General features: G+C 49.6%; 1 protein-coding gene across 6 annotated transcripts in view; it reads right to left on the reverse strand.

Moving 5' to 3' along the window:
* MYO1C (myosin IC) overlaps nucleotides 1–15,701 on the reverse strand; it is a 62,131-nt gene that overhangs the window by 44,712 nt on the left and 1,718 nt on the right. For 2 of the 6 annotated variants that reach the window (XM_087752140.1, XM_087752145.1), the window contains exon 1: nucleotides 10,673–10,805. The exons of 1 other annotated variant lie outside the window; for it this stretch is intronic. In XM_087752140.1, the coding sequence (XP_087608266.1) occupies nucleotides 10,673–10,792 (120 nt within the window). In that variant the 5' untranslated portion in view covers nucleotides 10,793–10,805. Of the gene's footprint in view, nucleotides 1–5,820; nucleotides 6,158–6,704; nucleotides 6,962–10,672; nucleotides 10,806–12,728; nucleotides 12,931–15,701 lie in introns of those variants that run through there. 3 more of the 6 variants (XM_087752146.1, XM_087752142.1, XM_087752147.1) reach the window with 3 other exon arrangements.

Genomic DNA, 15,701 nt, shown 5'->3' on the forward strand with positions numbered 1-15,701 from the left:
CTCACAGATCCCTCTTCTTTGACTTGGTATGTCAAGCCTGACCTCCCTTCCCGCTTCCCCCAGCCCCTCCAGGAGGAGGGAGAACTGGAGTTTGAGAATCCTTCACATTCTCAGGATTCCCGGTGTCTGTGATAGGCGGCACACACTTGTCTGGTGAGCTGGCAAATTCCACATTCTGGAGAATTCCTGGAACAGCTGATGGGTCACAGGAGTAGCTACGTGCAGGTACTACCCTTCCCTGCAAAGCTTAACCCCACTGTTCCAAAATTCACTAATCCAAGCGCTAACCCGTTACCAGCTTGCCTGCTGCGTGATAACCTTTGGGTTTAGTATACACATTTTAAAGTTGCTCTTTCACTGCCTTTTGCCAGAATATCTCTCTTCGGGGGTGGGGAGCAATAGAGCATCTAAAAATATGGGCTTGCACTAGAAATTGCCAAGCTTTTTGAGCTTGTTATGAAGCCTCTTTAACAAGAACGCTAGTATGGTATCAAAAAGGAGTAAAGCTGCAAAATAGTTCCATCCAGCTGCCCACTACTGCGTTAGCAACAATACTCTAAAGAATTCCAGTTCAAACCACTTTTGGTTGCCTTCGACCCTCACAATGAGGCTACAGTCCATTCAATCACATGGGGCTTCCATTCCATCTAGAAATAGCCTCTGCAAGTTTCTATTGCAGGATGGCGTTCCCAAATTTTGTTTACTTGGGTGCCACTACTGGTGGTGACAACAGCAGCTCCGCATTGCAGGAACCTGCATGCCTGCCCAGAAAGGGCGCACATCCACATCCAACCTCTCGTACGAAAGGTGTTGGCAGCAGGATGAATTCCTTCTCCCTTACCCTTTCTGCCTGCGTCGATCACGTCACGCTCAGATACCACAACGCGGTAGCCTTGTCCTACCACCCCACACATACACCTTGCTATGGAGTCCCACAGGGCCCTTTGAGCCTTCAGACCTGTTGAAGAGCAGTGCAAGAGCGGGCATCCCTGCGTCCCCAGCTGGGCAGGGCGTCCCCCCACTGCGCTGGCTCTCCCAGCCTCCCTCCGCAAAGGGCGCTGCCCCGGGAAGCGGCAGAGGCGTACCTGCTCCAGAGAGGGCCAAACGCACCAGACACCAGTGCCCAGCTGGACCGCCCTGCCGGGTCCACGCTCCCTGCCTTGAACCCCGGCCACTCGGCGTGCTCCTTCGGCAGAGGCAGAACAGGCACCAGTTTCTCCCGACCCGGCGTCGAAGCGTGCTCACCCTGGCTGGCTGCAGCAGCGCTGATGAGCGCGGCTCGGCTCTGACCTGATACCGCGTGAATGGGCCGCAGCGACGCAGGCGCCCCACGGGCAGATGGTCGCTGTACTGCTGAGCAGCTATCCTAAGTATTACAGCTTGGGAATCCCCATTACAAGAAGTGGAGTGGAGATAGTGTTTTCTATTTGTAAATCTTAATAAAGCCAATGTTTAGAAGACAGCTAATTACCATTTATGTCCCAAACAGCTGGCCTAGCTCCATATCAACAGGCTGGGAGGTTTTACTGCCAATCGGCCCACACACCAGGGCACAGAAGTCCCCCAGTATGACTGCAGAACCTTCTAGCAAACTCAAACTTCTCCTCACTACCACTGACTTCAAGGAATGAAAAAAGCAGTAGCGTAAGAAGAGAACAGCTACACAAGCCATCCTTCCCCCCGCATTATGTTACAGACGCTTCTCCAAGGTGAAAAGAGCACGGAAAGCGTCCTCCGAGGCGGCAGAGCGCAGCCCCAGGCTGCTGTGAGTTCACCCACAGCCGGCATTGCTGTTGCAGTCCGTCCCCTGTCCCCAGCTGTGTTTGTCCTGGCCCTCTCCCTCTCTGTACTGGGACTGATATCTGTTCAGCTCTGGGGTGAAACGGTTCAGGGAACTAAACAAACAGAAAACTTTTTTTTTTTCTTTTTTTTTTCTTCATCATTGTTCTCCAAACTTTGTTTCAATTGATTCACCAAAGGGTCAAATGGATGCTAGCGCAGGTACAAGGCAGGGAGTGGAGAACTACAGCAAAACCAATTTAAATAGAACTTCATGTCAGTATAAGCTTACCCTGGATACCGGGGGGGAACACATCCTGCTGGCAGGCAAGTGAAGGAAGGGCATTTCACCGAGAGCAACACGGGTGAAGCTCTAAGACTCTGGCTGCTTGCTTCGTCCCCTAGCCTTTACACATACACATGCCTCCAAAGGTTTAAAACCTTGAGAAGCAACGCACGTATATCATCACCACTAGCAGCCTCCAGGACAAGGCTACAGGACTGTCAGCCGTAGCGTTCCACAATCAGGAAACCAACAATATAAATTACCTGACTTGACGCACGTGGCTATCTATGTCACACCAAACTCGCCAGCAGAAGCATCCTAGCCAACACACCGGTCTGCTATTCCGCAAGAGTGCGGGCAGTTACTGGCAGGTGCCGTAGGACGGGCGGCTGACGACGCTGGACTCGCCTGCTCGCTTCGCACCCTCATCACCGCGCCAGTTACTGACCCAAATGAACCCTCCCGTTCCCTATCAATCTGCAAATCTCAATCCAGCCCACACTAAACACTGATTGGTTTTTCTACTCTAATAAGCACCGTGTCACCCTTCTGCTGACTAACCATCAGTTCAGATAAACGGTTTGCACTTAAGATAATTTGGTTTGGGGCCAGTGAAAGTACGGCCTGAAAAGCACTTTCAAGAGTTCAGCACAGTGCTAGAGAGGTTAACCAGAGAAATTCACTGCTCCGGACAGAAGGCCAGGTACCAGGCTGACAGCTACTTTTAGATCTTTATACCAGAATTTACCTTTCCAGCCTATCCAAAATAAAAAGCAAGATTTGTCACAACAAAACTTCTCCTTGGAAAGTAATAGCTTGCTTGTACAATGCTCGGAAAAGATTTTGTTCTGGACACGTGCACTCAACCTGCAGCAACACTGATTTTCTTCCACTCGGGTGGCAACATGATCCTTTCACAGAGGCTCCCTATTTCTGATGGCAGGCAATTAGCATTTCAGGCAAAAATGCATTCAATGACAAACAGCCAACTTAACTGAAGCCTCTAGAAAAAAAGGAAACAGTTACATGAGCGCAGCTTTTCAGTTCCATGGACTTCAGCCTGGACATAGTTCACATTCTCATCCTACACGGAGACACTTTGAGGAATTTTCCTCCCATTGCAAGCTGAGCTCAGAAAGTGGCTGGGATAGCAGCAGTTGCCAGGTGAATATATTCCAGGCTCAAGGCTGGAAGGAGCTCCCCGCTGTCCCCACCTAGACACAGACTCATCGGAGCAGAAACAGACGCTCGGCAACCCATCAGGTTTCAGTTTAAAGACAGAGATCAAACACCCGCCTTCGCTCAGCGAGTTTTTCGCATGCAGCACTTGACATCTCTTGCAACATCTCCTCTTCACAGGGTGCCCTCCTGCCCCAGCTGGCAGAGCAGCACAGAGGCCCTCGCTCCCGACCTGCCGGGCTCCCCGCACCAGGCACCCCGCTCCGGTGGCTCTCACCCGCCCCGCAGAGGGAGGCTGCAAGGCGGTCACTGTCGGCGCTGACCTCCAGGCAGAGCTGCTCATCTTTGACTCTTTTTTCCTTTATACTTCTTCCTTGTATCAGGACACAATTATCTCAAATCGGGTTAGTTTGTACCCGAGACAAATAACGCCTGAAAGCTTTACCCAAACATATAAATGGCCCATAACCACCAACCCATGTATTCTTTAATTCTATCAGGCAAAAAGAAAAGATACTGTGCTCGTATCATTACGTCATCACATGTTTTTCTTAAATGCTCTAGGGACTCTTAACACACCTGTTTTAGACATACCTCATAAAAGTGCACAAACTATCCCTTCTGTTATCCCAAATTGCTCCTAGCTTTCTCCAGTCCCTGTATAAGCAGTCGTGGCAGCACTGTTTCTTCTGGGGACTGAGGAGACATCTTTTTGGTCATCTTAAAGGACAGTATTTAAAGTAGCCGACATCTAACTGACAGGCAGCGCTACTGCTCATCTGTACTTCTGTAACAACCGAGATTTCAAACAGTTTAAAGAAATGCTTTCTGCTGGAAACCAAAATTGTAAGTGCTCAAACTAAGCACCAACTGAAAAAAGAAGAGAGCCAATATCACAGGCGTTTGTCCTTAAGTTATTTCATAAGGCCGAGCTCTAATTTTCTTCAGCTCTGCTAATTATCCGTGGATCCTCTACTTCAGGAGGACGCAGAGACGAAAAAGGAGAGCAAAATAAGGCTGGCTGGATCTATGACACAGGCTTATTTTGGCCTCCCAACCTTTTCTGCCTCCCGTACCTTTTTATCCTCCCGAACGTTTCCAGCCGCCCCTTCTTCTTGGCCTCTGCTTTCCCTGCTGGCCTCCCACACCATTTTGGCCTCCCGCTCCTTTTCGGTCCCTACTTTTCTTTCTGGCTTCCCAGCCCTTTCCCGCCTCCACTTTTCTTTCTGGCCTCCCACACGTTTTCGGCCTCTACTTTTCTTTTGGACAAATACTTTGCGCAAAATATTCAGATCCCCTTAAGGTTATGAACATGTAAGTTCCCTATCCAAGCGCATCCGTACTTTGACCCTAGCTGACCAGAAACAAGCCAGCTTCCACCCAGACACCCTGCAGTCATAGCAGCACGATTTTATGGCCACGGAAACGTGCTGGCTCTCTCAGTAACTCCAAATCCTGCTAGGACTCTCATAGCACTGCACAGTCAATTGTGTTAATGGAGGTACAAAAGTAAAACATGACAAATTCTGAGATGGTAAAAATCAGAGTTTCAGAGCAACGCTTTCCTAAGGTTTAGGGGTGATGCAAATCCCCACTATGCTTGTTTAAACAAATATAGATGTTCTAGCTTTGCTAATGGCTCCGTAAGCTGCTGTTCCCAGTTCCTATCCACCAGCTTTCTGGAGAGAAGGTCAGCAAGATTAAAGTTAAAAATCACCTGCATTCCCGCAGAGTGCTATGATCAGGCAGGCAAAACCACACTCCCTGCTTTTCTGCAGAATTTGCTTTTCATCCCCTCCTCCAACTTTAAGACCAACAAATCCACGCACAAATAAAATGGGATTTGGGAAGTCACATATTTTATATTTGCCCTCATTTTCAAATGAGACCTTAAGTTTTCCTTTCTATTTTCAAACAACATTGTGGCCAAAAAAGCTTGTGACTTTAGGAGAAATCAAAAATATACATTTGAATACACTATTCAAAATGCAGTGTTTGGTTTACTTGAGAAATGCGACAGGTACTTTTTTTTGTTTGTTGTTTTTGGAAGGTGCAACAGATACAAAAGCAGTTCTTCATTATACACTGCTATGCTTTTCCAGTAATCATATTGCTCTGAATGTTCTCCTCCAAGTTGCAATATTTTTCTAATTACACGGTACTTAGTAGCTCTGAAGGAAAAGCAAAGAGAACGGACCACAAAATTCAGAAATGCATAAATTCAAAAGGGAGATCTGAAATATCTCCAAAAGTTACATTTTAACGGTCCAAACACTCTTCCCACGGGAGTCAGGCACACTTAGCTGCCCCCACTTCATTCCCGCACGAACAAACCGATGGAGAACCCCTGTTAGATTGCATTGCGTGCACCTGGCATCATTTGTTCCGTACACCAAAAACCAATCGGGTATACAAACCCCGCTTGTTATTACAGTCTTAATAGCTGTGATGGGTGGGTAGGAAAGCTGCCTGTAATATCTGTGAGAAAACAATGTGCTAACACAAAATAGCACAAAATAAAAAAATATTTTAAGCACTTGCTTAAAATAAGGCAAAAGAAACATCTGGTTTGCTACCTAAGTTCCAGTTCTGTCAGAAGGAGAATTCCCGGCTTCCTGGTGCAAAGGTGTGGCTTCCCTCCCAAGATGCAGAAGAGGCAATTCTGAACAGACTCCAAAATCCTAAGAGCGTAAGACAACCTGTTATTTAAAACAACAAGATGTGTGGACAGAGAACAAGGCTTTCTGGTCTCTAATTTGGCAAGTTCAATAAAACTCTAGAAAAAAAACCAACACTAATTTTGTGCAAAGGTCTTTCCTCTTCTGAAAACTGCACCAGTGCCTTTGCTGCAGACCCAAACCCGAACCGCAGAAACACTACTTCTAATGCAGCAGCGTGGTGTTGCAAATAGGTATCAATTTTTGTTTTGAAAAAATGTTGATTATAGTGTGTTGCCTTACAATGCGTGGAACTGCATATTTTCGTTATTAAAGTTAGCAAACAAGTCTGGCTGTTCAAAGTCATTTCCCTGAGCAAACAATGACTCAGTGCGGACTGCATAACGCAGACGTTATTACTTACTGTTAGCAAGTTTCAAAAGCCCAACTCCGAACACTACACAAAGACATACTTCAGAACGGAAAATAGTTTTCCTCCTACTTCTATGGTTCCAGTTATACTGTTTCAGTGGAATTTAGTGTTCTAGAAAGCTAATCCGATCGCTCTCTTCTTATTATACACCTGAACATCGACTTAACTGGACCCTTCGGCCATGAACAATAAGCGCGGCCAGAGAGCTGGGCTGACCCTCTTTGCTGTTCTCAGTTTGTCGTTGTAACACTGAAGCTGATCTTTCTTGGACAGGAATTTCCCATCTAGACCAGGCAGCAGGCGGTAACGAAAACAGACATGAAGACAACCACAAAATATTGAGTGTATGGTAATGAAGAAAAAAACGCACCTGTAAGCTCACCGCAATCCTCTGACAAACACTGGTCCCTAGTTGAATTACAGCTCCTTCGATAATCCTCCTCTTCATTAGTACAATGGCCAAGTCCACCTGGCATCGGCAGCTGGCACACGGCCCCACCGATCGCTCTAACGAAACGCAGCCCCAGCTGCCGAGACACAGAGGTTCCCCTGAAGGCTTCGGACCACTACGGAGGCTGTTCTCCAGCTGCGAGCGCACACCGTCTCAAAGATCTGTGCTGCCTTTTGTAAGGGTGAAATCTCTGCTCAGGTATAAGAACACTACAAGGAAAGAGAGTCAAGCATCCGTGGTAAACTTCTGCCAGAAAAGTGCCTCCAGAAGAAATTACTGAGATCATAATTTACAGGCACATCCCTTTAAAGCAACTACAGCTTATGAGGTCCACTCTGCATCCAAACAGCAGGGTGAATGCCATCGTAATTGCCTTTTTGTCCACGTGCCACCTTTTTGCCTAGCAGCGATTTCAGAAAGCTCTTTTATGGAGAAAGGAAAAAAAAAAAAAATCATTTTGGGACAGCGTGGATGGAGGATTTTTTTTGTCATTCATAGACTATGCATTTCCTGGCAGAAAGCAGAACGCGTTTTGGCCTAACGCTCTTTGCCACCAACAATTACACTGCCCAGTCGGTCACAAAACTTTCCGATAACTGCAGGCTGCTGCATCGCCCAGCTCCAGGGCCTTACTGCCTAGGAGGCAAACGCTCCAGCGCCCCGGAGGTACTGCCAAATGCTAAAACCCCATGTCCATTTATTATCAGCTGCCGAACTGAATTACAGGAAGGGCGGTGGCCAGGCCGGACCAAGGTCAACGCGCTGGTTAAAGGGCTGCAAGTGTCCCCGCGAAGAACAGGTCGCCGCCATTCACGTGTGACCAGCGCTTTCCTACAGAAAAAAAGCTGCCAGGGAGAGCTATCCATGCACGCATGCCACAGGAGTCCTAAATACTAACCTTTATCGCTTTCCAGTACAGGAATTTAATACAGGACAGACTGCACTGAAGATATATATTAAACAGAAAAAGTACTGGCCCTGTCAAGTATGCAGAGGAGGGCACAAAAGGTTATTTTCCAGCAGAGAGATCATTCAGTCCAGACAGAGGCACAGTAAAAGTGGCTCCCTCCGGGCAGAAAAATAACCGTGTTACAATCTCGGAGAAAGACAACCCATGCAAACCTCATCCACTAGAAAAGACAACAGAAGGCTAGATGTATGGTTTCTGTCGAAGTCGGGGATAGTAATCCTCGTCAAAGCCAACCACACCACTCACGAGGTGGTTATAAAGCAGTGAAGCAGCATACAACACAGTAAAGTCCCTGACGGAGGACAAGCACGGGCTGTGATTGCCATCGCTTCACACCAGTCCGAAGCCCGGCCGCTGCCACCGGAGCAGCCCCCACCCCGTCCCAGCCATCTCCTCCTGCCCCAGCGTATTCTTCGCGCAGGCGGAGACGTTCACGGGCTCACACAGCGAGCTGAGCTGGGAAACTGCTCCAGACAAATTACCTATTTGCTTGGCCTACTCAGTTTTAATTTGGATCAGTTCTTTGGCCGCCATCGATACAGGTAAGCCGAAGCACAGTACAAATGGTTTTTCCCACAGCAACATTTCAGAAACATAGAAACACGCCTTTCGAAACGGTGCTTTAGCTTGCACGAAAGAAGTGATTTGGTTACATTTGCATCGCTTACAAGGGGCAGAAGGACACACCATCCTTAGGAAAATCCGCCGTATTTAAGTTCTCCCCACCTCCTTTCCTGCAGCACCAGTAACACACTGCATTTTCCCAAATATAAATTTGTCCTACAGAAGGCATCAGTTATTCGAAAGCACCCTGTGAACGGTGCTCCCCCGTTACTCCTTCAAACTGGGAGGCAAAGCGCTCTCGCCCAGCGATCCCCAGCATTGTGCGTGCTGGAGCTACTGAGGAGCAGCAGGTGAGAGCGCTCGGCTGGGGGAGGCGGCAGCGGCCCGCGACGCACGGGGGCCATCGCTCCGATACCTGACTGTGACTGCCTCTGCGGCCAGCTGTGCCTTTGTCGCTCCCGCGCTCGGTGCAGACTGTCCGTCCTGACAGGCGCAAAGGCATTTGCACAGCTCCTAGAAAGCGGCAGTTCCCAACGCGAGAGGGCCAAGTCCTCTGAGCAACACGATGCCACGAACAACAGAAACCCCCCCAATGTCTGAATACTGCTGGAACAAGGCTGATACTCTCTCACCTTTGCTTAAAGGCATCCGCAGCGTTTGAGCTTATTCATGGAAAAAACTACTGTATTTAATCTGTTACTAAGCTTTCTTGGCCCCCAGGTTTTTACCGTCCTTCCTCCAGTGGGCTTAGAGCAAATTAAAGAAAAAAAAAGAAAAAGAAAAAAGAAAAAAAGTCTTCTACCTGGCTTGAATAATTTTGTCAGGATCTGTATAATTCCTCTTATAGATATGATAAATTCTGAAGATGTATCATAAATCACAAGCTTCTTTGCTACTGGTTATGCAAAAGGGAACAGAAATTGCACACTGGGTCCTGAGTCACACGGGATCTCTCACTCCCTTCGCATACTATGATTCAGATTATTTTTTTTTTTCTCTAAAAAAAAAAAAAATCTATGTCGTGATAAATAGGATAGCGCGCATACAGTCTGGCACATCACTGCTCCCTGCCATGCAGAAGAGAAGATTTATATTTACAGAGGCCCTCCCTAAAACACAGGATTATATCCAGCATCGAAACTGAAAATCCCTAAGTGTTATGACAGTGGTTGCCATACCAGGGCCTACCGTGAAAATTAAGAACTCATCAGTTCTGTAAGCCTCAGGCAGTTTCTGAAAGAGTTTTGAAAAGGTGCTGACAGCTGGTAACTGTCTATTGCTCCGAAGGGAGATGAAAGAAAAACGCCTTTCTTCCCAGTTACTCTAAGATGTGGCTCTGCTTTCACGGCTTGTCCCACCAACCAAGCGCATTTTCTCCTTTCTAAGGCCAGGCAGCTGCCGCCTACCAGTACTTCTGGAGAAGCCTTCCACCTCGAGCAACTGTCACAGAAAGAATAAACACCAGAATAATCTTTGTATTGTATCTCAGAAGCATTTTTCTTCTGTAATCCCCCCAAATACGAGGACGCAGATCAAGCCGGCTTACTTGGAAAGTTCAAGTTACTGGAATGAGACGTTCATTCGGCGCAGAGTCATAAAATTCCATAAATCACTGTCACCTACGGCCACTAGCGCCAGGTATATTAGGAAAGGGAAAAACTGGCACAGAAAGCAGCACAACAGATGGGGACCCTTGAGTCTGAGGGGGATGCAGACCTGTGGCCTACGCTGGAGAAGTTACGGTGTTTGACCACATCCCCACCTGTAAGAGAGGACTGGAAATACCGACCTTTCTTCGTGAAGTGCTTTTAGGCACCTGCGCAAGCACTGGCACACCGGGAAGAACGATCCCAGTGCAGATCTAAGCGCTCCCCGCAGCGGGACGCGTCGCCGGTAAGCGCGGCACGGGAGGGGAGCGCAGCAGGCCGGTGTGCGCGGCCAGCCGTCCCGCGGGGGAGCGAGGCGGGACCTCGCCGGCCGCCTCCGGAGCCCGGCCCCGGCCCAGCCCGGCCCCCGCGCCCCGGCCCCCCGCGGCGCTCGGGCACCGCCAGCAGCGCTACGGGAGGGGAGGGCGGCCCCCGCCGCGCAGCGGGGGATGCCGCCGGCCGGGCACCGCTCGTTTGTTTCCCCCGTGGAAACGCCGCAGCGTCCGGGGAGGAACGGCCGAGCCGCGGCCGCCCGCCCCCGCGCCCCTCCGCGCCTCCCGGCAGCCCGCGGCCATGTGGCCGAGCCCCGGCGCCTTTCGGCGGGCACGGCGCGGCGGATGGCGGCCGCGGTCACCCCCGGCCCGGGCTGCGGCCGGCCCGGCCCTGCGGCGGCCGCGCCGCTGCCCCCCGGCCCCGGCCCCGCTCACCTGCGCTCCGCGCCCCGCCGGGGACCCGGGGCCCTGCGGCGGTTCCGGGAGCGCCTCGGCGCCGGCTGCCCACGGGAGCCCGCGCCGCGCCGCTAGTGAGCATGTCCGAGCGCCGGGCATGCGGAGTGCGGGCGGCGAGGCCGCGGCCCTGCCCCCGCCCTCACCTGCCCCGGCTCCGCGGGGCGGGCCGCGGCCGCGGCCCCCGCCGGCCCCGCTCCCGGCCCCCGCCCCGGCCGGCGGGGAGCGCTGGGCGCCGCCGGGCCCCGCCGGCAGGAACCGCTCGCCCCCGTGGCCCGGTGCGGGACGGGAGCGTCCCGCGGAGAAGCCCCTACCGGAGCGGGCCTGCGGGCGCGCCTGCCTCCGCCGGGCGCAGGACGGACAGAGCTCGGCGCCGCTGATCGCGCTGCCGCCCCTGCGGGGGGAACCCTCAAACCGCGTCTCTCGGGGGGACGCGGGGCGAAGCCCCTCGGGAGCGGAACCCGCAGCGGGCACCCATCCCTCCGGGCAGCAACGCCTCGGCCCGCCTGGCCCAGCGGTGAAGGACGGGGGCAGCCGGGCCAGGGCCCGCGGGCAGCTCTGCCTGCGGTTGCACTCCAACGGGCCGCAGCGCGCTGAGCTGCAACAGCGAAGCTCTGCACTTCCACGCCCGCAGCAGCTTCAGGCATCCTCCCCTGGAAGCTTCCGCGCTCCATCAGGAACCGCTTTTCTCGGGCCGTTCCCGCAGCACCAACAGTACTTGACAAATACAGACTGCTGTTCGCAAAGTAGCAAATTACAGTTTTACGGACTGTGAATGAGCATTTAAAACTCTTTAGAAAGCTGAACTAGCAGCTCGCTCTCTCTGATGCCTCCCCCAGGATCCTGGCACATGCTATCCGGGATGAGGTTTAACGGAACAGTTCCCCCTGGGAAAGACAATCCAGCCCAGCCCGGGGCCTCTGCTGTCGCTACGAGGCATCAGTGACCTTCCCGGACCACGTACTGGAAACCAGAGAATACCAGAACCGCCACTATCTCCTCTTCCCACAAGGCAGAGCTCTCAGGCTTTTCTAAGGACTGTGTGATGCACGCAGTAGATGTCTTTGCTAATTTTCAGATGGAGTTTCGGATTGCTCACTAGGACAATGCTAGGAAACTGGAGCAACGCGCGCAGATGTGTACTTCAGTACCCGATGGCTCTGCCCAGAGCAGTCTGCTGCCGGAACCGAGGCACACTGAACAGTTTGAGTACCTCTGACAACGAGGTATAAATTCACAGTCGCATTTATGAACGTTTAAACATAAGGAGGATTTCAAAAACTTTTACAGAGTTCTTTCTCTTTGGACTCCTTTAATTAGCAAGTATACAAATCCAGTTAGAAAATATTCTGAAGCAAAACACGCCGAATGGCATTCATTCCAAGTACTGAAAACTAAAACGATTCTTAGAAAAGTACCGCGTCTTTCTTAACTATCTACACCTACCTCGTCAAACCAGAAATAATCAGCTCAGGGATTCCCCATTTGCTTCCCCACCAACCCTGAACCCAGCCCAATGACAGTCACGAGTTAACAGAATACTCAGGTCCTCGAGACATTAGTAACAGTCCGATACCGTGTTCCTCTACCACTGAATTTCTGATGTGTGAACCTTCCTGTAACATTCAGGGCACGAATCCAGCGACAACATGACCTATCGATACCAGAGGATCCAAACACTCTTTTCAAAGCCGTTTCCCTGCCTTTGTAGTTTGAAAGTGCTTCCAGAATTCTGAGAGAACGAACGCGGCCAGGCCAAACACCAACTGCCAGTCACACCAACCTCGGCACGCTGAGGTATTCCCACAGCAAATACACCTCAATGATTTTCTAAACTCCCAGTCGCTTAGTATTGCCATTCATGGCTCCTAATTCCATCCTAGTGAGAGAAAGCTGTTCACAAGACAGCTACAGTCACTCCACTGAGCAGCCGGTCTTGCAGAAGCCTCCTATTTTCGCACGTCTCGGTTCACTAAGCTGGTTATCGCGTCGCTAACACTGCGAGGAGGGAGAAGAGAACAATAAAGAACAGGCTTACAGTCTTGCGTTCTCCATTGCGACTAACCACGCGGATGATTTCTCCGGTAGGAACACGTTCGATTTGCAGTTCCATTTTTCCAAGGTAGGTCAATAAATCCCTCTATTCTTTACGGATCGTTCCGATTTCAAAGCACAGCAGCACAACTCCCCGAGTAGCCTGGGAGAAGACCTTGGCTAACGGCAGTCTCTGGTTCAGAGCCCTGTTGCGAGAGGAAGAGATGAACCTCTGTATTTATACTAAGCGTAGGTGTGAGCTGAAACAACAATTAAGTTCAAGACTAGTTTCCCCTAGTTACAATGTGTCAAGACAGTTCCAAGAAGCCTAAATTTATGTTCGTGTTTACGGCCGCAAACTTTGTTGATGTTCCATTTCAGTCCCCGCGGACTTAGGAAAGTCAAGTCGCTGCGGACGCCGTTCCGTAGGTATTAGCACGAAACAATCACACGGGAGACTTTACAAATCTACCAAGAGATTTTATGTAGAAAAGATTCTTCACCTTCGCCTCCAGGACACTTGGTTTAGAGATCAGAGCAACAGAAAATACCGACTGCTCCCCTGGTAACTACAGGAAGTTCTTCAAATTGCTGCAGACCTAATCGTTACTAAATGAATCCTTGAGCAGCTAACTCATCATGACAGGGGAAATTAACTTGCTCATGTTACTGCACAAAAATTCCCACTACGAATATGAGAAAAACAATCCGGTGGGCACTGGTTTAAGTGCAGTTCCAGAGCTTTACCACAGCCGCATCCTCCGTTACTGCAGTCTCCTGACCTACGACCCCCCTACACCCCCAGCAGATGCCGACATCCCGCCAGCGACGGGGGGGAAAAAAGATCAGTCTGACTATCAGGTATTCCAAGACTTGCTGTTAGGGGACAATTCCTTCTGTCTTCTTCGAACAGCCACATTTGAATTTTCAGCTTTACTACCAACTAATTCCCGATGACACCTCCTGTCAAAACACTACCTAGACGTTACGATTAACAAGCACCTGGCCATTCAAGAGCAGATACGGAGAACACCATTCTGTCCGGTAACTGAAAAGAAACGGCCCGTCACTGCTCTGTGTTTCACATCTGGAATTATTCGTATACTTCCCTTAGCTGTCATAGACGAGATTGTTCACAGTCCAACAATTGCTTCCTTGACCACTTACTTCCCAATACAGGGTTCTACTGAAAGAGATTTTATCACTTTGAAAAACCCATCACTGTCACTTCCGCAAACAAAACCGCCCCACTCAGTAACATGGAGCAAGACCTAGCCTATCTTAGCTACCCTTCCTATACAGAGAAATTACAAAGATTAGTACTAGTCTAGAACATGAGGGCTGCTTAACTGGAATGACTGCTGGGATGCAGATACCAGAATTATGTGCAAAAAAACTTCTGAAAATGGACTGCAAGTAAGTGAGGAAAAAGAGGGAAAAAAGAAAAGGATAAAGAAAGTGGAAAGAGGCTGAAGAAAAAACAGATATATGAAAGAGAGAACAAAATAGAAGAGGGAAGAGAGGAACACAAGCAGTACGCTTTAAAACCACAGTTAGAGTGAAGCTCATGTTTGATAAACAACGCTGCAACCTTCCCTGCTAGGGCTGATGTCTGTATTCGATAGCTGTCTGTTTCAAACAAAGTATGTTAACAGGTTAAAATGTTTGCTCTTGTGTTTTTCTTCTTTTTGTGGCGCTAGTAAATTCTTATTTTCTGAATTCTTCCCACACCTCTGCCTTTCCTGCTGGCAGTTTGCATTCCCAGAGCTCACACTTCCTCCGACTTCCCTGCTCTCCCCCAGTGACTCTTCCAGCCTGCGCTTCAGAACCTCCCACACAGGTTCTCCAGCTACTTTCGAGATTGCACACATGCGATGTTCGTCCTTTTAATTGCAGCGACCTCGTAAAGGGAAGACGGCGGTTCCATGTAACCCAGGGAGGCGGGACGTGCGCACACAGATAGGTGACCTTGCTGAAGCTGAAGCAATGGAACGGAGCAGCTCAGCGCAGCTCCCGAGCGGGTGAGCTGCCAGAGTCACCCGATGAGGACCGCACAGGTTCAGCGGGTGAAGCGCCGCCGCCGCGGCTGAACGAAGCAGCCTCACACGGAACAGCTTACTCTGCACTACCGTATGCTACACAACTCTAGTGTTCGCGTTAAAGATAAAAGAAAGCAAGCTGCGCATACGGACAACTGGCCTCCAACGCTGCCATCTTTACACAAAAATCTTTTTCTCCGTTCTTTCGAGATCGGTATAAAGAAAAAACAGGTATAAGGAAACTAGGATATTATCTGCTTAACGCATGAGTTATAAAGTTAAATAACATCGGCATTCATGCAGTGATGAGTACCGGGAACTTTCTGTGCTCTCTGTATCTTGTTATTACAAAAGAAATTGCTTCATTTCAATCACTTTCAAGTAGCGAATCCCTATATCCAAGGACAGAAAGGGCCGTCGGAAATATTCCTGTTAGTAATGCAGAGTTCTCAAAAAAAGGTATCGTTTCCTCTCTCAAGGAAAACCTAGTTCACGCTTTGTTCAACTGGCCTTTCCACTGCAGTACATTAATTAAGACAAGTTCATCTGAGTGTCACTCAGTGTCCGAGAGCAGAGAAGGAAGTAGTGGTAGTAGAAACAATAGTCTTTATCAGAACGTATTTTTAGGGTCTAACAAACACGCAAGACAGCTTAGAAATATTTCCTGTTTACAGGAGCTGTACTATCTATGTGCAATGATACACTGCACATCCTGAGGTTAGCTAGGAATCAGAAACGCAGGGGAGTTAAATAAGGCTACACTGGACCACATTCCTTGGTAGACATATTTCCTATTTTAAAATAAATTCTCTAGCAGCAGGGAATGATGAAAAGTTACCCTCAGATGGAAATGATCTGACAGCAAATTTATGTTAAAACACAAAGTACAATGTAGCAGATCTTTCACAAAGACAAGAAAGACATCTCAAATCCTACTG

This window comes from Nipponia nippon, unplaced genomic scaffold, assembly GCF_047370975.1.
Source record: "Nipponia nippon isolate SJK-2023a ecotype South Korea unplaced genomic scaffold, ASM4737097v1 scaffold_15, whole genome shotgun sequence".
NCBI classification, from domain to species: Eukaryota; Metazoa; Chordata; class Aves; order Pelecaniformes; family Threskiornithidae; genus Nipponia; species Nipponia nippon.